This window comes from Monocercomonoides exilis (assembly GCF_001643675.1).
Source record: "Monocercomonoides exilis strain PA203 chromosome Unknown scaffold9-1957334, whole genome shotgun sequence".
NCBI lineage: Eukaryota > Preaxostyla > Oxymonadida > Polymastigidae > Monocercomonoides > Monocercomonoides exilis.
In genome coordinates this window covers 276,393-300,000 of record NW_027150554.1, presented here as the reverse complement: position 1 = coordinate 300,000, position 23,608 = coordinate 276,393, and the positions used below count along the sequence as shown (strand labels likewise).

At 35.8% G+C, this 23,608-nt stretch overlaps 5 protein-coding genes across 5 annotated transcripts in view; 2 read left to right on the top strand and 3 right to left on the bottom strand.

The window, feature by feature from the left end:
• The window catches only part of MONOS_4591 (uncharacterized protein), a gene marked incomplete at its 3' end in the record, with an annotated part of 7,810 nt that extends 4,460 nt beyond the window's left edge, over window positions 1-3,350 (bottom strand). The window contains exons 1-7 of the mRNA XM_067874678.1: window positions 3,138-3,350; window positions 3,056-3,067; window positions 2,765-3,004; window positions 2,393-2,711; window positions 2,161-2,262; window positions 281-2,049; window positions 1-89 (exon numbers count right to left, since the gene is read on the bottom strand). The exon at window positions 1-89 is cut by the window's left edge and continues 49 nt beyond it. Coding sequence (XP_067732291.1) covers window positions 1-89; window positions 281-2,049; window positions 2,161-2,262; window positions 2,393-2,711; window positions 2,765-3,004; window positions 3,056-3,067; window positions 3,138-3,182 — 2,576 coding nt within the window. The 5' untranslated portion in view covers window positions 3,183-3,350. The remainder of the gene's footprint in view (window positions 90-280; window positions 2,050-2,160; window positions 2,263-2,392; window positions 2,712-2,764; window positions 3,005-3,055; window positions 3,068-3,137) is intronic.
• Window positions 3,351-3,358: 8 nt separating this feature from the next.
• On the bottom strand, window positions 3,359-5,837 carry MONOS_4590 (uncharacterized protein). The gene is made up of 4 exons (XM_067874677.1): window positions 5,815-5,837; window positions 5,682-5,765; window positions 4,309-5,634; window positions 3,359-4,052 (listed from the first exon to the last, which is right to left on the bottom strand). Exons 3-4 carry the CDS (start codon window positions 5,591-5,593, stop codon window positions 3,610-3,612), a joined length of 1,728 nt encoding a protein of 575 aa, XP_067732290.1. The 5' UTR covers window positions 5,594-5,634; window positions 5,682-5,765; window positions 5,815-5,837; the 3' UTR covers window positions 3,359-3,609.
• Window positions 5,838-7,752: 1,915 nt separating this feature from the next.
• Window positions 7,753-8,396, bottom strand: MONOS_4589 (uncharacterized protein; the record flags this gene model as incomplete). The annotated part of the gene is made up of 2 exons (XM_067874675.1): window positions 7,753-8,309; window positions 8,363-8,396. 2 exons carry the CDS (start codon window positions 8,394-8,396, stop codon window positions 7,753-7,755), a joined length of 591 nt encoding a protein of 196 aa, XP_067732289.1.
• A 265-nt stretch (window positions 8,397-8,661) lies between these two features.
• On the top strand, window positions 8,662-11,729 carry MONOS_4588 (uncharacterized protein; the record flags this gene model as incomplete). Its single annotated transcript, XM_067874674.1, has 5 exons — window positions 8,662-8,692; window positions 8,855-8,910; window positions 8,966-9,480; window positions 10,437-10,721; window positions 10,913-11,729. The coding sequence occupies 5 exons, from the start codon at window positions 8,662-8,664 to the stop codon at window positions 11,727-11,729; spliced, it is 1,704 nt and encodes a 567-aa protein (XP_067732288.1).
• Window positions 11,730-16,335: 4,606 nt separating this feature from the next.
• MONOS_4587 (uncharacterized protein) lies at window positions 16,336-23,364 on the top strand (the record flags this gene model as incomplete). Its single annotated transcript, XM_067874673.1, has 2 exons — window positions 16,336-16,549; window positions 17,000-23,364. 2 exons carry the CDS (start codon window positions 16,336-16,338, stop codon window positions 23,362-23,364), a joined length of 6,579 nt encoding a protein of 2,192 aa, XP_067732287.1.
• Window positions 23,365-23,608: the final 244 nt, after the last annotated feature.

Sequence of the window (23,608 nt, the reverse complement as noted above, 5' to 3'; positions counted from 1 at the left end):
GTGCAGAGTTCGTTTTGCTGTGGATTGTCACTGGAAAATTGGCAGTTGACAAGAGAATCCGCACAGCTGGCTTCGCATTCAGGCATCGTCTATCAAACGCACAGGGAGGGGGAATAATTAAGGAAAATAGAAGAAAATATTGGAAAATAAAGAAAATTCAGAAAAAACAAAGCAAAAATTAGCATTTTTTATTTTTAATAGACAATAAAAAGGAGAAATATGTCAAAAATAATTTTAATAATATTTCAGACAATATTTGAAATAAAAATATATCACAAACCATCTTTGGGTTCCTTTCGAATGAAGCAAGGCATCTTTTCTCTTCTGTTTTGCATTCAGAAACACATATTTCATCTGAGCGGCAAAGCGAATTGCAAAGAAGGAGCATTTTGTGGCACAACATTTGGTTCTCAGTTTCTGTCTGTTTTTGGTTGACTTCTGTGTTTGCCTCAGAAAATATCATTTTTTCATTCGTTTGTTCGAATTGCAGCTGTTTTGAAGAAGAAACTTTTGAAAATTCGTCTTTTTCGTCGCTTTTATCATCTTTTGGTTGAAGTTTTGTGGCATTTTGAATATTTTGTTCATTTTGATGGGTTTTTGCAGTTTTTGCTGTTTTTTGTGCATTTTCTGCTTTTGTTTCATATCGAGACAGTTCAACTGGAGCGAATGTTTCTTTGTTTGTTGATTGTTCATTTGATTCATCATCAAAAGAAGAAGAAGAGAAAGAAGAAGAAGAAGATGATGATGATGATGATGATGATGACAATGAAGAAGATTTCGAAGAAGATGGTGAATATGTTGATGAAGATGATGATTCGGTTTGATATTCATCTGAAGAATGTTCATTTCGATTTGAAGCAATTGAATCTTCTTGTTTTTCTGAAGTAATTAAAATGTTTTCTTTTTGAATTGTTTCTTCTGATGTCTTTTTGTGTGTATTCTGATTAATTTGAGCTGGATATCTTTCTGTTTCTGTTGAAATAGCATTCGAAGAAGAAGAAGAAGAAATATTCTTATTTTCAGTTTCAGATGCAGAAGAAGCAAGAACTTCAGAATTTTCATTCAAAGATTGCGTTTTGGTTTCGTATCTATTTTGTGTTGAAGAAGAAGTTGAAGAAGAAGAAGATGATGATGATGATGAAATTTGTGACTCTTTTGGCTCAGAAGTTGCTGTGAAGGAGCTTTCTTTCTCTGTTACATTCATTTTTGAGCTTATTTCACTTCGAATTTCTCCATTTTCGTTGCCAAAAGACGAAGAAACATTGTTTGAAGGAGAAGTCAATGAAGGCAAAGAAGAAGAAGAAGAAGAAGAAGAAGAAGAAATAGATTCATTTTGAAGTGAATGAATTATCGTTTTGTTTGGAACAGCAGCAAAAGAAGGAGGAAGATTCATGTTTTGATCTGTGTTTTGTGGTTGATAATTTTCACTTTCTGTTTTGTTGCTCAAAAATTTTGGTTTTTCTCTTTCAGAAAATTCTTCCTTTGGATGTTTGTTTTCTTCAATTGTCTTTTGATCTATTGTTCCATTTTGATTATTCTTCTCTTTTTCGACTGAATAAAAAGTTTCTTCATTTTCTTTCTGAAAAATGTTTTGTTCAGAAGATAAAGACGAAATCTGAGTTTGTGTGGCATTTTCGCCTGTTCCTTTTGTTTGTTCTTTTCCATTCGATGCATTCAAAAATGAGCTTAATTCGGAATGTTCATTGAAGTTGTTGTTTTTCTGTGTCGAATCATTGCGAACTGTTTGATTTGTGTGTGTTTCATTGAAGCTGATCTTCAATTGCTGAGAAGGCTGCTTATCAGAAGTTTGAATGACGTCTGAAGAAGAATGTGTTGTTGTTTGAGAAGGAGGCAGATCTGATGAAGTTAAAGTTGAATTTAAAGAATAAGCTGAAGAAGAAGAAGATGATGATGATGATGATGATGATGATAAAGAAGCAGAAGAAGATGAAGTTAAAGAAGGAGGGATATCTCCAATAAAAGAAGGGTAATTCTCTTTCTGGGTTTGCTTCATTTGTGACGAGCACTTGTCAATGCAGCGATTTCGATCTGAAAATATGGAAGTGAAAAAGATATTTTGAAAAAAAAAATAGTGCAAACAATTTAATAATAAATAAAATGAATCACTTAATATTATTTCGTTGAATGTTCAGAACATACGATTTTTGCATTGATCGATCTGGTTTTGGTCGCACACATTGTTGATGAAAGACAAACATCCCACAAAAATCGAGTAGCAGTCGTTTGTGCATTCTGATTGTTCTGAAATTATATGTGTAAAGAATAAATGAATTTGTTCATAAGAATTGTGGTAAAAAAGTATTTGATATTGAAAGAAATTGTTTAAAAAAATAATTCTTAAATAATTCTAAATTAATATGAAGTTGCACACCGTAGATCATTTGTGGGGTGTCGTCCACTGTACATATTTGAGTGCACACAAACAAAATGTGGCTGCATTTATTGATGCACAGCTGCGAAGTTGCATTGGGCATGGCAGAGCACTCTTCCTCACATAATGTGTAATTCGCTTCACATTTGCTGGTGCACTTCTGCTGTGCATCAGAAAGTGAGAACAGCTTTTCGCGATGATTTAAACCGGTGTGTATGCACTCATATCGCTTTAAATAGCAATTTTCTTTGGATTCAGAAGAATCACATGTTTTAATGCAAGCCTCTGTTTCTTTATCACAATCAATATCGCTTTGGAACTTGAATAAAAAATCACAATACGTTAATGAATATGAAATAAATACAAACATACTTCACTTTGATTTAAAACTCGTTTCGCTTTCACTAAAGATGAATGAATGCATGTTAATTGAGGATGGATCTTTTTTGATTGCAAAGAAGTGGAATTTTCGTGATTGCACATGTTATACATATCATCTGCTTTTTTATAGCACAAACTTCTTGAAAAGATGCAGTTATCTGTTTCTTTGAAATTTGTAGTGCAAAGAAAATAACCGTTGTCACATGACTCGTATTGTTGAAAAAGTGAAATCTAAACAATAAAAAAAGTTATCACATAAAATTAATTTATTCCAAATCAAACATTGCAATTTATCTGATTGAGGAAAGTGATTAAATGGGTATACGAAGTTAGAAAAAAAATTAAAAAATGAAAAAAAAGATACTGAAGACTGCAGTTGAACAAGCTGCATTAACAAAAATAAAAGCATGTGAAATGCTCTAAATTGTATCTGCTATTTTTCTATTTCACACTTTTATTGTGAGATTGTGAGAAGAAAAGGGAGGATAACAAAATGACACGTTTTCGTGAACAGTACTATTCAAAAAGCTTGAGCTCAAATTCCATCTTTAACTTTTAGTAATCTTAAGGTTCGCATAAATATCGTTTGATAGAATGTTCGTTCCATTCTTATAGCCTCAAAAAAAGTAAAAGAATAATCAACTTAAAAAATAAAGGGTACAAAAATCTAATTTCAAAAAATAAGAATGAAATAAAGCTTTAATAAAAAATATCTTCAAAAAAATGCAATGATGAATAATTGAAGCAAACACATATATATACTGAAAAAGAAATAAAGCTCAATTCAAACATAACAATGAATACAAAAATAGTAAAAAAAAAAAATGTGACTATTTTTAAGGAGATCGCATATGGTAATATCGATTAATGACAGCACCCGTAAGTGAAGTGTCGGTTTCCGGCGATAATTTCCATCTTGCGACTAAAGCAGTTGTATACAAACGAGAATTGTGCCTCAAAACGAAAGGAAGCACCAGCAAAAAGAAGCCCACAGAGAGAATCAATAGAACAAAATAGATCAAAAATGGAATTCCGATTTTTGAGACTTCGATGTCCTTGCCAAACACGCCATCCAGTGTGAGTGATATGAGCAGAAGAGGCAGCAGAATAAATACAGCGATGCAGACACAGCAGGCACAGCGCAGGAAAACCAGAAAATTCAGTCGAAATTTGTAATTTGAAGGCAAATTGGGTTTGTAGAACAGCATTGGGATGCAGAGGAATATGCAGAAGAAGAAGAAGAAGAAGAACATGACCGTCCAGGGAAGCACAGGGCGGACTGAATGAGGATAAGAAAGTGATGTGGAATATCAATAAAAGACATTCAATAAAATAAGTTTTCAAAAAAAAAAGATAAAAAAAAAGATAAAAAAATGAAGAAGAAGATGTAAACAAAAATGAAAATGAAAAATTGAAAATTTGAAAAATAAAGAAAGTTAAGATTACACAATGGACAAATGAAATAAAATTAAAATAAACAAATAAACAAACAGAAGAAGAGCAAAAATAAGAACAATAAAAAAAGAATTGCACACAATACAGCTGCGCAGACAGGTTCATCCGTATGATCCACATCGTCGAAATCGCCAAAATGATCCAAAGTGGCAAAAACCGTACGTTCTCCTTCATTTCAGCCAGGAAGCTCATATTCGTTCCAGTAGAAAGCAATTCATCATCAGGAATCTCATCATCGTCTTCTTCTTCTTCTTCTTCTTCTTCTTCTTCTGTTGCATTATTCACTGAAGATGAGAAAGAAGATGAAAGAGCTATGGATGAATTAGAAGAAGAAGAAGCATAAAATGAATCGGAAGCAGAAGATGGCTCTAAAACATCAATCTGCTCAATCCCTCCTGCTGCATCTGGTGCATCTCCATACAAATGAGCAAGTTCATCTTCATTTCCCTTCTCTTTCACATTTGTTTTCGCCTTCCCTTTTGCCTTCTCTTTTTCTATTGCTTTCTCTTTTGCCTTCTCTTTTGCCTTTGCCTTGTCATTCGATGCCCTTGAGAAGGCTGCTATCCACGAAAGTGACCTCTCCGCAGACGCAATCATCAGCCCAATCATTTCCAGCACCCAAAATGTGTGCTCAGCTGCCTTCTTCTGCTCTGACACATCGAATTCTGCCTTGTCCGTGCTTGTGTCAGTGTACAACGGGGAAAAGGAGCTTATGTAATGTAATGTTGTTGCTGTTGTTGTTGTTTGGTGGAGTAAATGATTTGTTTGCCCTTTCTGAATGTTCTGATAATTCGATTCAGAGATTCTCGTTTGTTTGTCGCAAACTGAGTCGAGAGCTCTATCTGCAGTAAGATCTGCGCAAACATGAATCGCCAGAACCCCAACAGAAACAATGAAAAATGTGAAGAAATGACATGGATTGGATTTTCGGTGAATTAGAAGAAGGATGAAAAAATGAATCAGGAAAGCAAAGCAGTCCAGCGAAGCGAAACGAAAAACAAATGGACGAACAAACATTGAATTTGACAATGCAAATCCATTTGTTGATGGCTGAATAAGGCCAACCATAAATGAAGAAATGAAAAGAAGAAAAATTGTTACAATCAAAATACTCCAACATAATAGTCTATCTGTTCTTGAACCGGCGAAAGGCGAGAATATAATTTTTTCCGTAAAAATATTAGATGCACTTAACGTTGAAATTCTTTGTTGGCGTTCAAGATATTTCAAAGTTAAAAAAGTATGTTTCCAACCGAATGGACTTATCAATTTTCTTCGAATTAAACATTCAGAATGTGCATGACTTCCAACATCTTTTCCCGCCCAATAACAACTAAAGTTATTTCTATAATAATGAAGTTGCATAAGAAGTCTTGATAATTCAATTACACCATATCTCTCCCAAACTCTTTGTTTAAATGAAAAAAATTCAAAATGCAAAAAGAGTTCAAACCTTTGCTCTTGAGTTATTTCTCTAAATAGTTTGCACGTAGCACCAAGTGTAATTAATGTGTCTGCATTGCAAAATGAAAAGATTCTTTGAAAAAAAAGTTAAAAAAATGTTTAATAAAAACCACAAATCAAACAGCCTTAAAACTTCTGTTGGGAGATCTTTAAAATAAAGGAAAACAATAAATTTCTCGTAATTAATCCAGAAAAAATAAAAAATAAAGCTCAAACCATGTAATGATACACTCATTAGACATTTCATGCATGAATGGGTTATGGCTGATGATCAAAGAAAAATTTATTTCAATATGTTAACGATGAATTGTTCCGATTATATTAAAAAAGTCTATTTATCAAACCCGTATTTTAAAATTGATTTAACCTTGGGGTGTGTTGAAAATAATGCTATTAATTCAGTCCAAAAATAAGTATATAAATAAATAAAACATTTTTGGAAATTTTGTGGAAAATGAAAATAAAAAATATAAACATATATATATTTGTTATATTGCATTGCTCTTTGCATCTTGCATTGACACAATTCAAAAATCAAAATCACAATTTTCTTTGACACGACCGTCTGTGATGGTTCAATTTTTGTTATTTGCATGTCAAAATACAGAATACAACTATCTCATAAGTGAAATAATTATGACTGTTTGAAGATTAATTATAATATGAAAAGTTATAAATGGGTCATTATTTTTGAATTCATATCTTTTTTTCGGGGTATTGATTTTTCAAAGATTGTTTACCTTTGGGAAGAGATTTTGTATTCAAATGCCAAATAATCACAACTGATTCAAAAACAAATGCACTATATGAAATAAAAAGAAAGAGGTCTTGAATATGCCCGTTCACTTTTCAGTGTTCATTTGGGGGAAAATACGGACTTTCAAGCTTTTTTTGCACAAAGAATTGAAAAATCACTTCACTCATAACTTTGTTTCGCTTTCTCAGATTTTAAAATAAATTTGATATTCATATCCGTAAACAGGCATCGTTGAAATCAAAACATAAAGGTTTTCAATGTTTCACGAATGTCAAAAAATGAATATATTTTCTACGTATTTTTTGATAAAAATAATCAATGAAAAATGCATAATTTTTTAACGAAAATGCCTGATAGAAATATTTTGCCCCATTTGTTTCATTCAAAAGAAATTTTCGAACCGAAAAATTTGAAAGAATAAATATTATTTCAAAAATAATCACACAAATGAACAAAAAGACATTGGAATTTGATTTTCAAATATTAAAATTTTCAAAAATGAGGACATTTCCAGGTTCATATTATTATTGGCACTTTTTTCTTTATTGGCATCAAAATTTTTAGAAAAGAAAAAAGGTTTTAAAAAAAAAAAAAAAAAAAAAAAAAAAAAAAAAATACAAAATAAAAATGAATTACTCTTTTCGCTTTTCTTTTTCTGTTTTCACGTTCAAAGGGGTTAAATTCATCACTTATTTTATCACCATCATTCTTTATTATTTTGAATGCCCTTTCAACTTTTTTTTCCCAAAAGCAATTCTTCTTCTTCAATTTCTTTTTCTTTTTCCATATTTTCTTTAATTGACATCTTGTGTTTTTCATTATATTCACCTCATTCGTCAAGAAGCTTTTTTTTTATTATTTCTTTTCAAAAGAAGTCGAAACAATGAGAATGAGAAGGAATGAAGTATTGAGAAGACTGAGGAAGCTTCATTTGAATCGATCCAGATCCACTGCTGAGGACTCCGCAGTTAATGAAGGCTTTTTTGATCACCGATAGAATGAATGCAGTGTGAAGGGCTTGTGGCAACACATCTGCAACAGCTGTTCTTTTTGCTGATAAGGAGGTGGATAATGGAGAGCTGTAATTGTTTGATAGCTCTGACTTCAATACTGCAAATACTCCTCTGTCCAGCGGTTGCGAAATATGTGTAGAATGTTGAACGAAGGTGACGACGTCAATTTCGGTTTCCTTGAACTGTCTCCATATAGTTGGATCAGCGCGTGATGAGTTCGAGTCCAGGAGAAGAAAGAAACGATGAGATTCCTTCAAGATACGTTTTCTTCTGTCAATGATAGCTGGCAGCTATACTGTTAAGGTGTATTTTTTGAAAGACTTCCTTGCCATCCAGCGGTTTGTGCTTGGGAAAATTTCAAGTGACTGTGTTAATTGCATCGCCAGTTCTTTGAGAAGAGTTTCACTTGGACACAGCACAACAGAAGGAAGAGAGAAGCCATCAGCAGCGAATACAGCAACGAGAGTAGCATTCGGCATCCGTTCTGCAGTCTTTTTGAATCCAGCTTGTTCATCTGCAGGATGAACAACAACGCCACGTGAAGAAGTTGGAATGCTAAGCGAAGGTTCGTAGACACTGATGATTAATTCCTCGTGATATTGATTTTCGTCGTGTAATGTTTTTAATTTTGCAAACCACGGCTTTAGGACTTTCTGACAAGATGCTGCAAGTCTGTTAATATCAACTTGCTTTGGAAGCGACGACTTCAATTCCAAATGGCGCTTTTTGAATTCGTGAACAATCTTCAGAGTGACTGTCTTTTTCTTCTTTTCTTCTTTTTCTCCTTCTTCTTCACTATCGTTAATAATATTTTGGCATAGGTCTATTTTGTACCAGTTTGGAAAGGCTTTTTAAAATATTTTTATTAACATATTATTAATTCTCATAATTATTGCAAACAAACTGCTGATGGAAAATCGAGTAATTCTTCCATCAAAAACTTGATATTTTTTCTTTTTTTCTCAACCCATAATTTTATCTTTTTGATCATGATCTATTTAAAAAGATTTCATTACAATGCCATTTTAATGAAATGATACTTGATCATATTTGACATTGTTGCATTGACAATTTCCTTGTTTTTATTTGAAGTAATACAGACCGATGAATGTTTGAATGTAGAGTATATGAAAAAATACACATTTGAATGTTTTGTTCACCTTAACAAATTTTTTTACTGATATGACGCAAGCAGAAATATGTTGTTCCCCTTTAATGATCAGATTTATAGTATGTTTATTAATTTGCATTGATAATATATGAATTTTTACATGTTTTTTCATTCTTTTTTTGTTTATCGTTTTTTTTTGATGATTCAGCAATTGTGTGTTTAAGTGAATGACATTTTCATATTATCTTTTTGTTAGCATCACTTTTTTTTTCAACTTTCAGAGGAGGATAAAAGGATTTCAGCAATTACCTTTTTCTGTGCAAAATATGGATCAATTGTTTGTTTTTTATTCATCATCATCGAATATCGTTAAGTTGTGTTTTAACAAAAAGCTTACACAACTTTTCAATATGATTTATTGTCGTTTCCCTTTCTTCCACGGATGCAAATGCTCAGCCGATTCTCCACTTGGCCACGATGCGAATTATGTCGATTATAACAATGTCTTTTTGAATTCAGACAATCCAATTTATGAATGCTACACAACAAACACAGACGACCAGAGGGTGTGCTATGCATACAATTATGCAATTGCAAGTGCCTGGACATATGATCAATCAATGAAAAAGGATTGGCTGAAAGACAAGACGATATATGTTTCAATGAATGGAAATGATTCATATGAGCTGTGTGGGGCATATACAACATTTCCGTGTCTGACAGTGAAGAAAGCGTTTGAGATGTGTGAGGTGCAGATTAGCTTGGCAATCACGCTGATGGATGGGAATCACATAAGCGAGACAACAACAATTGAGATTGGATCAAAGAAGATTTCAGTTATTGGAATGGGCAAAGAGAAGAACGTGATTGGAACAGGAGCTGTTTTGCTTTTATTCTCTGCTCTGCAGTATTTTTATTCTCTTCCTTTTATTTTTTTCATCTCCTTCAGACTCGTCTTCTTCGTCTTCTTCGTCTTCTTCATCTTCATTTATATCTTCTATTTCTGTTTTGTTATCTTCTATTATATTGTCGTCATCGTCTATTTTTATTATTTTGGCTGTTGGAATTATTTGGCTGGAAGCTATGCTGAGAAAAGGAAATAAACAAAATTTGGAAGCAGAAGAGGACCAATTTCATTGGCCGTGAGATAGAAAGCGGAGATGGAGAAGAAGGGTTTTGAGATTGAAATTGGAGGGATGAAGAAATACTAGTCGGAGGAGGAGAAGAAACGACGAGGAAGAAAAAGTGTGTGAAGAAAACTCAAAATAAAAAGGTTTGCTGTATAATTTGTTTTGTTTTTCTTGTACAAAATTAATCCTTTGATGTTTCTGTAATATTTTTTTCATATTTTTCTTTGAATGATTTTTTATCATTTATTTTTTATAATTATTTTATGACAATAAGAATTTTTTGGATGAATATTCAAAAGCGAAGAATGTGAATGGAATATAGAAAGAAGGCAGAGGATGGTTACAGTTGAAAAAGTGATTTTGGAAAAAAGCAAATGATGAAGAATGTTGGAATGTTGCTTCCGTTCAGAAGCATTGAAGAAAAAAGATGCTTTTCTGCTTTTAATGGAAGCCAATCGTCTTCAGCAGGAGAGATAGTAAAAGGATCTGACTTTCGGAAATATTTTGCTACATAGCGCGGAGATGCAAAACAGGCGTATGGTCAAAAAATCAAAAGAGAAGGAAGAATTTCAGTGAGTGAATCGCGTTTCTCATCTTCTTCCCCATTCTTCTTTTCACCATCTATATCCCTTATGTCCCTCTCCAAATTATCATTTTTCAACATTTCAACAGCAAATGAGGCATATTCAACTCCGACCACATCCTTTCACCAAACACCATATCTAATGAATAGTTGCTCCTTTTTGTCTGTTTGTGATGTGTATGATGGTGGAATTGTTCCTTCTCTGAACAGCCCTTCATCATCCCTGGATGCCTCGAACACCTCGTTTGTCAGGTGCTATCGATCACAGAATGTTGCAGTCAATGGGAGTGAAGATAATCCTTCGAAACCAGCGAGACAGCAGATAGCAGACAATGAGGCAAATTCATTCACTTGGTGTGTGTGGAATGGCACAAAAACCACTGGAACAAGTGGTTCTTATTCAGATGGGGTATCGAGTGGAGGTGCGATTAACATGTATAACCTGGGATCGGGAACGCTTTCAGTGAAATTTTGTTCTTTCAATGACTGCTATGCGCATTATGCTGGGGGAGGAATTTTTTGCTATTCAATTCAGTCAAGATTGAGAACAACTCGTTCAATGCATGCACTGCTCAAAAAGATTACGGAGGAGGGATGTATGCTTATTATATTACTTCGTGTGTCAGGATCAGTGGATGCGAATTCCAGAAATGCAAAGCGAATAGCGTCGGAGGAGGCCTTTATCTCGAAAATTTTAATGTTTCTGGATCTTCGTGTATTGGAACAGAAAGCGGCAAAGGAGAGAGCGCTTGCGTGTTTGGGTGCTCATTCACTTCGTGCTCTCTAACATATTCAAGTGGTGGAGGGATGTATTGTTACAATGTTCCATCTGCATTCAAAATGAGGAGTCTCCAATTTATTTCGTGCTCAGCTGTATCATATGGCGGAGGATTGTGTTTCAATCCAAACCAACAAATAGCTCCTAGCAACAACATTTATTGTTATTTCTTCTTCTTCCATGACTGCAGTTGCAACGCTTCCACTCCATATGGCCACGATGTGTATTTTCAAGACAATAACAATCTCTTTTCGTCATACAACCCATTCTACGAATCGTACACAACGAATGGTGATAACAGGAGAGTGTGCTATAATGGTAATAGCCTTCAACATACAGAAAAGAAGGGATGGTTGAAGGAAGGGATGAAGGATCGGTATGTTGGGGTGGGTGGAAGTGACACGAGCAATCTGTGTGGGATGAGCGAGTCTGCACCTTGCAAGACAGTGGGACATGCGGTGGAGTCGAGCATGGCGCAGCTGAGCTCGACAATCACAGTGCTGGGTGGAAGGCATGTGAGCGAAGGGGCGACGATCAATGTTGGGGAAAAGAAGATTTCTGTTTTGGGGAGAGGGAAAGCAGCGAGTGTGATTGGGACGAATTCTCTTTCTTCGATTTCAACGACGCTGTTCAGTGTGACGAGTGGGCAGTTGGAGTCGAAATAATTATGCTGGCTGAAATAACGGCAAATCCCAGGCCTGAAGAAGGTCATCCAATAAAATCATCCGTATTTGTGCTTGCGCTGCCACAGCTGCCAATAACTGCATTTGAGATGAAAAAACAAAATTCTGCTGCAGCCCCTCGTCTCTCCTTACACCCCTCCCAATCGCTGTTTCCATTGCTCCCATCCCCTTCCCCGCTGTATTGGTTCACCCAGGTGCCCGGATCATCGAAAAATTCTTCTGTGGCGAAACATCCCCAGCTGCGCCCTGCTGAGAAATAAAATCCAAAAAAATAGAAATAAAAAAGGTGCAACACGTCAACGGCTCCCTCGTGAGGCAAACAAAATGGCACACCTCCACCAGTTTGGCTGAAAAGATAACATTCTGAAAGGAAACGGTGACACCCACCGACACCAAGCTGCCCCACAAGCCCACTCATGCAACCCTACCACAACATATTAGCAACACAGCGCGTAGAAAGAGGCATCACAACATGCTCCATGCACAGGCACAGCCCTCTGGCCGATAAATCGCTGCCCCATTTCCCAGTCAGCCCAGAGGCTCAGCACCCGTACCACCTCAAGGATCGAGTCACATCCCTCAGATGGTGCCATGTACCATGTCTGTTCCTGGCTGCAAATCCTTTTTCTACATGTTTTTCGTTTTTTATTTCAAATAACATATGTGCGCAAGTCATTCATTGAACTTTTCCCGATCTCTTTTTTTAAACGAAAAAATTCTTCAAAAATTTAGAAATGAAAATTTTTCAATGGCAAAACAAAACACATGAACAATGCCATAATACAGTTTTCTGTAAACTTACAGCAAAATGCAGAATCTGAAAAACTTGAGATGAATAAGATGAGTTCTGATTGGATAAGAACATAAAAAGAAGATGGAATGAAAAAAGAAATAAATGAAGTGAATTAAAAATTAGAGAAAACAGATTTTGAAAGTCATCCACAAAAAAACTTGACGATTTTTGTGGATTTTTGAGTTGATTGCCATCCGTCCCAACGTCGCATCTTTCAAATGATCGTTTTCCTTCTCTTTCCATCTTTTCTTCCTCCTCTTCTTTCTCTCGAACCAACAGACTTCACACTTCCAATCCTTTATATCTCCTTTGATTATTATTTCTCGCTTTTCCAAAATAAATTGCCCCTGCTCTCTCGTATATTTCGTCTTCGACTCCATCTGCTGCTCCATGAGGCTTGTGCTCTTAAAAAATATCCTCATCTTTGTTTGCTGACTTTAAAAGTGCATTCTCTTTCATCGATTTCACTCCCCATAAACTCCGGCTCATCATTCTCTCTTTTCTTTTCGTTCTGCCTGCTTTTTCTGTTGTCTCTACTCCGAAATGAGCAGCTTCTTCCACTTCCTCCATCGCCAACAGGCTCGCCGAAGGTTAAACCAACATTTCTGCAGAATACGGATTTTTCACACTCAAACACATTACGACATCTATCATTTGAATATTACATCTCTTTCTTCTCTTATATTTCTTATTTTTTCTTTCACAAAACATTCCTTCAAAATTCAACACAAAAACAAAGCTCAAAAATACATAACCTCATTTTCCCAATGCATTGAATGTCCCTCCTTCCTTCCTTCTGCACTGCCATTCTTTCTTCCCAGAAAAACTATACATGAAAAGATCTGCTTTACTGGTTTCCTGCTTTCCTTCTTCCAACGAGACGTCTTGAAGCCGAATTCCAGCTGTTCATCTCTTCTTCTTCTTTTATTTCCTCTTTTATTCCACTATCTTGTCGAATAGATCCATTCCTTAAATATCTTCTCTCAACGTGTTCCTCTCTTCCATCCTCTTCATCTTTTCTTCCAATGTCCCTATTTCGCCATTCTCACTCTCCCATTGCAAACAATTAACTACTTACAAAAGCAGCAATTATATCTATCTTTCATATAAATTCAATGTTTATCACAGAATGAAAAAACAAAAATAATAAATGTTCCAATAATTATTATTTCATTGCAAACTGTTTTTCACAATAAATAAAACATTTACCTTTATAAATAGAGTCTTTCGATAATTTATTAAATGAAACATCCATTATTTTGCTAAGACTATTGAATAATTCAAATAATAATTTTAATAAAAATAACATCATTATAAACAATAGATGTGAAAGTTCGATTATCCAAACAATAAAAATATTATTCTCTCTTTGAACATTGAATTGTGAAGTTGTCCTGAACTTTGTAAAGCCAGGAAATTGAATTTTTTATTCTTTGTGATCTAAAAGTTAGAATTATGGGTTGAGAAAAAAAGAAAAAATATCAAGTTTTTGATGGAAGAATTACTCGATTTTCCATCAGCAGTTTGTTTGCAATAATTATGAGAATTAATAATATGTTAATAAAAATATTTTAAAAAGCCTTTCCAAACTGGTACAAAATAGACCTATGCCAATATTTTCCATCTAAATACCAATTAATATTCAATTCAAATATCAATTACAAACCAGATCGCGCGCTTTTCGTAATGTGAGGCTTGTCCCAGATCGAGGTTCTATTGTAACTTCTTCCAAGAATTGCTTTTCTTTTTCGCATTTGATAATTGGCGGGTGCCCAACTTTTGCAGTCGGTCTGCCGTTTTTTATTGCTTTAACTGCGTGCTCCAAAGATTTTTTGCTGATTCCGCCATATTTAACCCCGTCGACCAGCCTGACAACATTGTCATTAACAATGTGTGCAATCCTTTCAAATCTTGAACTATATTTTCTGTTCTGAAATGAAAACATTGCTTCCTTCAGTCGCTTCTACGCAGCTTAAGCTTTCTTTTTCACTAAAAATAACATATAAATAATATAAAAATGATCATAAATATATTTTTTTATTTTTTAATTTTCATTAAAGAATTTTTAATTAATATTAAAATTTTTGAATGAATAAGAATTATTTACAAACCTTTGTGCAGTCCAATTTCTCATGAAAGCTCAATGGAAGGACTTGAACCCCCCCATTTCCCCCCCATGAGAAATTGGATTTCTTTCAAAATTCGAAAACTGGAATACACGATAATTGTCTTTATTTTAAAAATATTTATTTAAAATATCATTTGTTGAAAAAAAAATATGTTTTAAACAAAAGAACCAATAAAGAAAAAAGTGCAAAAAAAAAGATGACCCTATTCCATTTGTCGAAACTTAGTGAAATGGAAAAAGAAATAAAAAAACGAAGTGTTTAATAACAAAAAATAACCAAAATTATAAAGAAATCAAGTTTATAAACAATAACAACACTTAAAAATCTCAAAACAAAAAGCACGTGAAAATACGAGCAAGTCTATGATCTGAAAAATAAAACAAAAAACACCAGATCTTTTCACAAAAATTAAAATATGAAAAAATATATTCAGAAATTGTATATTATAATATATTAATAATTTTCTGTTATTTCTTTTTTCTAAAAGTGCTCTGGAGAGCCAGAAAATTTATGTCCCGATTAATTTTTTGGGTACCGATAAATTTCTGACCCTAAATATTGAGTTTTTTTGAAGCTTTTTTCATTTCTTTTTATTTTCTGAAAAATAACCATCATGTTTTCGAAAACTAATTTAAAATGTTATTTATAATTATTTCAGTTCATCAATATGTTCAATCAAATTGTTCAACAAAAACGAAATAAAACATTACAAAATGTTGTGAATCTCAGTTATCATCCAAAAAAATGATCAAAATGAATTGCTGTTTCAATTTAACATCACTGTTTTGCACAATGAATCTAATATTTTTCACAAATGAACATTTTCAAACAAACGAATTATGTCGATCTAAAGTATTATTTAATTTTATCAAACAGAAAAGTTGATTAGCCTGCGATGAGCATTCATCTATTTCTTTTCGCATGTTTGCTCTTTGCCGGGAAATTAATGTTGCATGATGCCACACAAGTGTATTTTTTCGAAAGCCAACATACTCGCTTTATTTCTCAATTGCATAATAACCCTGTTTATTCGAATGGAGGCAATTCAAACGATGCACATTTTCAGGCAAATAGAGAACTAAAAAATGTAGAAAGGGGGAACATATTTTGTAATTCCAAAGGATTGCAGCAAGTTACATCAACAGCAATTAATACATTTTTGAGATTATTCAACACTTCGGCTGAACTGAAAAATGTGGCAATTGAACAATCTTCCTCACAATTTATGATTCTAACAGAAAAGTCGAGGGTAATGCTGGATTCCTGTATTTCCCACCAAAAATCATCATCTCCTTTTCATTTGCAAAGCGGGTCAATCATCCTTACAAACATGAGTTTGATCCCCCAAAAGAATTTCAACCCTTCCAGCCTCGTATTTTCATCTGATGATTCGAATTCTATGGATTTGAGAAATACCATCATTTCGGATCTGGCTATTTCTTCATCGGACAATTTTCTTGTTTCAGGGAAGAGCCACAGCGAACAGATCACTAATTGTGCCTTTAGGAACATGTCTATGAAATACTGTGAGGACATTGATTGTCAAATGGAACACTCATGTTTTCGAAGTTATATGGAGAACTGCCTCATTTGTTCATGTGTGAATGCTTTTGAAGGAGGAATTTCAAGTGGATCTTTTTCTTCTCAGGAATTTGTCTGCAAAAACATGACAATAAACCTTGGGAAAAGAGAAACAAATGCTCCTGAGAAAAAAGAACAAATGAATATCACAGATAGTCAATCCTTTTCGTTGTGTGAATGGATTGATTGTACAGCCGAACAAGGAGGTGCTCTTTATGTTCATGACAATGCAAATGCTATTCTCACTGTTGAAAATTCAACATTTACAAGATGCAATGCCTCTTCTGCAAACGGCGGAGGTATATACGCTTTGAAAATGGCAAAATGCATTGTTCTTTATTCAACATTCCTTCATTGTACAGCTGCTTCATCAACAACACTTTCTGGAGGAGGAGGAATAATGATTGAAAATGGCTATGTCCAACCAATTATCGATGATTGTTTTTTTCAAAATTGTTCTTCTGGCAACGATGGAGGGTCAATTGTCCTTTGTCAAGTAATAACTCATACACAGAAAGAATGCATAATAAATTCTTTTTTTGATAATTGTCAATGCAATAGTTCTTCAAACGGTGCAGGAGGAGCAGTTATACATTGGTTTCCTTCGGACAAAGTTATTGTCTCAAATTGTCTATTTTTCAATTGCCATTCAATGTGTGGAGGTGGAGCTGTTGGATTATTAATTGATAGTTACAATAACGGAACATTGCTGTATTTCTGCTTTTTTAACAATAATTCATGTGTGAAAGGCGGACATGACATTGCACTGCATTATTCTTCAGAAAACAACATTGATCCAAGTTGCTATTCAACAAGACAGACAACAAACAGAGTTAGCGCATTCTACAATTCAATTTCTGATCAAAGTGGATGGCTACGAAATGATTTTGGAAGAATTAGGTTTGTCTCTTCAGTTCAAACGCAGCCGAATGCCATTGATACATATTCGTGCGGAATAAATGAGTCTCATCCATGCAGCACCATCAGCCATTGTTTGACACAACTTATTCCTGAATATGTGACTGATATCGAAATACTCACAGGAACAATAATCGAAACAAATAGTTTTGATTGCGGAACAGACAGTTTTACTGTTTATGGCCAAAGTGATTTGAGTTCAACAATTCAAACAGAACTAGAGTCTGGTTGTTTGTCTCTTTTTTCAGTCTCAACAGGCATCTTGTCTGTCAGAGACCTTGTTCTTGTGCACAACTCAGCACATGCAAATAATCGAGCTTCGAGGCTTTTTGAGATCACTGGAGCAGGAGAGATGCATATAAGTGGTTTGAACATATCTGCCGGAAATGGGCAATCTTCAGAAGCAGCAATTTCCACAGAGCTTATAAATGTACATAATGGTATGCTACAGATGGAACGTGTGAATTGGGCAAAGACAATTTCCACAAATTCATTGTTTTCGCTTTCTTCAACAAATGAAGTTTCATTGACGCTTTCAGAATGCACCTTTGATGGAATTGAAAGAACAACGAGCGGAGCGGCTGTGATGTCGTTTTCCAATGGCAAGGCAAATATCGATCTGGATTCTTGCACTTTTGAAGGATGTGGAAGCACAACATCAGGTGATGGGGGATCGATGATGCTATGTGTTGGGAGTGAAAGTGAAGTGAAAGTGAAAGGAGGATCTTTTGATGGATGTTTTTGTTCAGCATCCAACGGACTAGGAGGAGGAATCTTGCTTCGATTGATGAATGAAAATCCCAATTTCCTGATTTCTTCTTCCTTTGGCACAAACACAGCCAAATGGGGAAATGATATCTTTGTCATTTCTCCAAATCTGGAAGAAACTGCAAAGTCACAAAAAATCACGTGTGTGACAGCTTCATTGGATTCTTTTGACGAAGTCCGAGGATATGACAATGGAAACGCTAGTGTGGCCATTCCTCTGTGCATCTATCTTCTTTCTCCTCCATCAGAGATTTGCGTGAGTAACGTAGAGGCATCTGATCATTCACATTGTGGAATTGTTCAATTCCCATGTTTGACAATGAAGCACTCCCTCACACGTATTACAGGTGAAAAGAAAGTTGTTGTGAATGGAATGATTGCGATGAGTGATGAATTGACCTTTGCTGATCAGAAACACGAAATCAAAGGAAATGATGATCAAAGTGGCTGGACAGTTTCAAATACCTCCGCAGGAACAAATACGGCAATGGTGACCGTTGGGGTTGAAACAGTCTTGTCAACTCTTATCTTCTCTATTCCTCCTTCTCTTTCATCACACTCCACTTTCATATCATCATCTTCACAACTGGCTTTATCTCAATGTTCTCTTTCCCTTCAAAATCCATCATCAGAATTGGTGTTGCTATTTTTATCTATTGAGTCTGGAAAATTAGCTATTGATTCGTTTTCGTCTTCATCAATCACCTTGATCGAAAATCCGCTGATCTCGTTGTCTGGAAGTGGAACAAATACCGAGTTGATGAGCACTCTGTGGTTGAACATGACGAACTGCACTTTTTCAGAAATTGAAAGGGCAGCCGGAAGTGGAAGCTGTGTAAACATTGGCAACAGCAATGATGAAAATGCAAATACAAAAACAAATATTGAAAAGTGTGTTTTTGATGTATGCTCTGTACAGGCTGATGAAAGCAGAGGAGGGGCTATCAATGCTCAGATAAAAGGAAATATTCAAATGAATGTTATTTCATGCACATTTATAGGATGCACTGCACCAGCTGGAGAAGAGAAGATAGGCTTTGGTGGAGGAATGGCACTGAAGTTGATTGATGACGATTCTTCGTTTGTGATCTCGTCCCCTGTTTTTGAGGCAGACAAGCCAAACATTGCAAGATATGGAAATGATCTTTTTGTGGAATCATTCAACTTGACAAAGAGCATCACAAACACCTCTCTTTTATTTGTATCTGAGAATCTGAATGATATTTCCTTGGATTCGATGAGAGGGTTTGATGGAAATGATTCAACGAATGCCATTCCATTGGTGTATTTTTGGCGAGCGATTGGTACACAGATATTTATTGGAGACAAAGGAAAAGATATGAGTGCATGTGGGTTTTCAGATTATCCTTGTGTTTCAATTGACTATTGTTTGGATCGATTGCCTGAGGGAAATGAAAAGAATATTAACATCATTGAAAAAGGAGTTCTCCAAAAAAGTGTTGATCTCGGTGGAATTTCAATATGCTCAAATAATACAGACATGTGCTCTTTGGAATGTCTCTCATCACTTGAAGGATCAGAAGATGCAGCAATGAAGATTTCTGGAATTACTAAATTTGAATTAATTGACATTGTTGTTCCATCTTCATTCGCATGTGGAGTCAGTTATTTGATGCATGTTGATTCTGGAAATGGATTATTGACTCTGAAAGATTGTTCGTTCTCAAAAAATGGAGAAAACAATGTGGAAGAGATTATGAATTATGGACTGATCAAAGCAGATGGAGGAACAGTTCAATTGGAATTTGTGAAAATGCAATCGTTATCTTTTTCAAAGGATGTTATTTCTGTGTTGTCTTCAACGATTTTGAACATTAAGAACTTGACGATGAAGAATATTGAGCTGAATGGGGCAAGTGGATTGAGCATATCAAAGAGTTCAAGAAGAGAGAAAAATGAAGTTCAACAAGATATTATTATTGAGTGGAGTTCATTCGAAGAAGTCACTCAGAATACAACAGAGAACATTTCCATCATTCGAAATGAGAATATTGATGAGCCTTTGAAAATGGTGATACGAAACACAACGATGAAGAAGTGTGGGGGAACAAGGTGTGGAAAGGGGGGAGGGATGTTTTGTGTGTTGAATGAGGGAGGAAGCTTTGATTGCTCATTTTGCACGATTTCTGAGTGCTTCTGCTCAACCACAGGAAGAGGTGGCTGGCTGTTTCTGGAATGCACCTCGGCAACTGAGCAGCCGTTGAAATTTGTGTTATCGAACATCACATTCAGAGACAACTCTGCATTGAGAGGGAGAGATATGTATATTCGATGCAATTCAATTGAAACACAAATAGTCGATGAACAATTCTTGCTGGATTTCAGATTGCCATTTGTGAAGGATCTGGCGATGTGGGGATGTGAAACAGACTCTTTTGTGGGGGAAGAAGATCTTCTGCTGAGGGTTGAGAAATACCAAAGTGAGACTATATTTGTGTCTTCGGTTGCAGACAATCACAAAGACAGCAAGCAATGTGGAGAGTTCAACATGCCTTGTGAATCGTTGAATGTGGGAGTTCAGCATATTATTCCATCTCTGTACTCTCAGATGTTGATAACAGAGGAAACAGAAATTGTTGGGAAGTGTGATGCTCGTGATGTGATCATCCGCTCGCTTCAATCTCCTTCAGCAGCATTGGTGCATCTGAACTCAGCAATAACTAATGAGGGAAATCTTATCACAATCTCAGAGAAAGTTCGGATTGAGAGATTGAAATTCAACTTTGGCCAGTCATTTTTGTATTCAGGCAATTCTATTATCCATGAAACAAATGGCCAATTATCTCTTTCGTTTGTTGATTTTTCTTCGATTGGCCAATCCGAAAACATTGAAGCTGTTACTCTAAACTCAACATTGCTGAGCATCGAAAATGGAATTTTGCACATTGACAACTGCTCAGTGTCGTTCTTCTCATTTAAGAAACCTTCATTTCTATTTGGTGGAGATGAGATTTCATTGATGAATGTGAAACTGGAGCAGATTGAATCGACAACAAATGTGTTTGAGATTGAACAATGCAAAGAAGTTGTATTCCATGGAGTATCTGCGGAAGGAGTGAAGTTATCCAATGGCTGTATCTTTTCAATTAAGAACATAACTTCTGGAACAATCACTCTTGTTGATTCGTCATTGAACAACTGCTCAAGGAATTCAGAAGGCGCTTCTGTTCTTTCAGCTTCACCAGCCTTTGCCCATTTAGAGTTTTCAAACTGTTCTTGCATAAATTGCAATTCCTTGTCTGACAAAGGAAGTGTTGTTGAGGTGCATGATGTGAAGGATGCTTCGATAAACATGTGTGAGATTGAAGGAGTGCTTGTGAAAGAAAGTGAAAATGAAAGAACAAATTCTTTTGAAGATATCTGTCAATGGAATGGATCGCTTGTTCATTCATCAAATTCTTCGTTAGTGATGAAATACGTAACAATTTCGAATTCTTCAACAGGAGGATTATCAGTGTCTGCTGGAAATGTGAAGATTGAGAAAGGAGAATTCTTCGACAACAATCCTTTCATGGAAAAATACCCTTCTCTTCGTCGGAACATCATTTGTTCGGATTTAGCTTCATTGACCATTTCGAGCTTGAAGGGAGGAGATGGGTTGATGCCCAATTCTTCTCTTTGGATTTTGAATGATGGATGCACACTTGGAGGGATAGCTGCAGAAAGGTCATCGCCTTTCTTCATTCCAAAACTGGAAGAAGTTTCTGTAAATGAAAATGGAAGCAACATTTTTATCAAATTCAAGGGATCTCTTTTTGTGCCATGTGATTTGTCATTCAGATTGATATTCAAAACAGGGGATGTGGAGTTGGTTGAGACATATCCTTTTGAGAAAGACGGTTTTGTATCAGAAACAGAAGTGATTGGAAGAGTTCCATCAGAAAATATTTCAACTATTGCAGATGAAACGGATGTGTCAGTGATGATATTGTTTGGGAAACAATTGGCTTCGACTTCTCCGCAGATTCTGAAGAACAAAACAGAGCCAAAAACAGATGGGGAAGGAAGACTTGCTGAAGGAGGGAAAGAAGGGAAATTTTATTGGTTGTTGATTGTGATTGTGCTTGTTGTTTTATTGTTGATTGTTCTCATTGTATCAATAATATTGGCAATTCGATGGAGAAACTCAAAAGAAGAAGCGAAAAAATACAAGGAGATTGTTGATGATAATATCAAAAAGGATCCGAAACTGATTGAGATGGTGACGATGGAGATGTCACCAGAAGAGCAGTGGAGAAGGGCAGAGAGGGAGGCAGAGAAGAAGAATGAAGAGAGGATAAAGAAAAGAATAAATGGAAAGGAGATGGTCCATTCCGAGTCATCAGAGCATCTTCTATCTGAGAGTGGATCGACTGAATACATTCTGGGAAGAGACTCAGACAAGATTCCTCAATGGATGCTGGAGAAGGTTGATGATGAGGAAGAGATAAGGAAGAGAACTCCCTCTCCTTCTATTTCTTCCACTTGTTCAACTGATTCAGATTCAACATTTGTTCGAGGGGAAGATCTGTGCCCAACAACCTCATCAATGTCGAATCTGGTGGATGCCATGGCCTGCTCGTCTCCTCATGAAAAACTGATTGTGGATCTGCGAGATTCATTGTTCATGTTGCTTCATGGGAGGAATGAGAAGAAAGAGATGGCTATTGGGAGTTTGCAAGAGAGGGAGATGACAGCTGCGCAGATCTTGTTCTGGGTGGTGAATGGAGCACTGCACTCATTTGACGAAATGGAAAATCCACTTTCATCTTTAGAAAATCTGAGTCCTCACATTGTGCTGTTCTCAGAGCACATGGTGATCTGCATTGCGATGCACTCAGAGTGTTCTTCTGATGACAGTTCAGATTCCTCTTCAATCTCCTCATTGAGTATTGTTTCTTCTTCGTCCAATATTTCGTTGATGAGCGAGAGATTCACAGACTCGCCACCTCCTTCATCAGCATTTGAGGATGATGAAGGATTCAGAAAGGAGTGCTTGAGGTGGAAGGCTCCAGAGCTGCTGATGAACAAGAAGATGGGAGCGACAAAGGAGTCGGTGGCATTCTCGATTGGGATGATGCTGTGGGAGTGTCTGACGCTTCATGTTCCGTTTGGGGAATATGAGGCGGTGATTGCAGGGGAGAAGATTGTGAATGGGGAGAGGCCGAAGCTGGAGCTGGCAGAGGAATCAGGTCTGTTTGGGGTGATGCAGAGCTGTCTTTCTGCAAAGGCTGAGGGGCGACCCGCACTGATGGAGCTGAAACGAACATTTTTTGGGCAGTTTCCAGCTGAGGCGATGGTGATGACGATGACAGACGCAATGTGCTGTGAGGAGTCAGAAGAGTCAGAGGAGTCAGAGGAGAAGGGCAGGCAAACAAGGGACAGTTGCCCTTCTTCAACGATCATGAGTGACGAGACGAAAAAGTGATGGGTGAAAAGAACAGAAGCAAAGACGAGTTGTAAAGCTGAGAAGAGATTTTATTGTTTTTGTTGTTCTTCACATTTGTATATTTCTGTTTTTGCATTTGTATTTGTTTATTTTTTTCGAATTTGTCAATTTCTCTGAATTTTCCGTTTTCTTCACTTTTTGTGTGATTTCACTTTTATGTTGTTGTTGTTTGTACCATTTGCGTTGTTTGGATTGTATGTTCTTTTGCAACACCATTTTTGCT

Coding starts and splice junctions, on each gene's coding strand:
- MONOS_4590 (XM_067874677.1), bottom strand. CDS start 5,593: ATGCAACTTCATTATTATAGAAATAACTTTAGTTGTTATTGGGCGGGA. Junction 4,053..4,308: donor CCTGTCTGCGCAGCTGTATT/GTGTGCAATTCT, acceptor ATCCTCATTCAG/TCCGCCCTGTGCTTCCCTGG.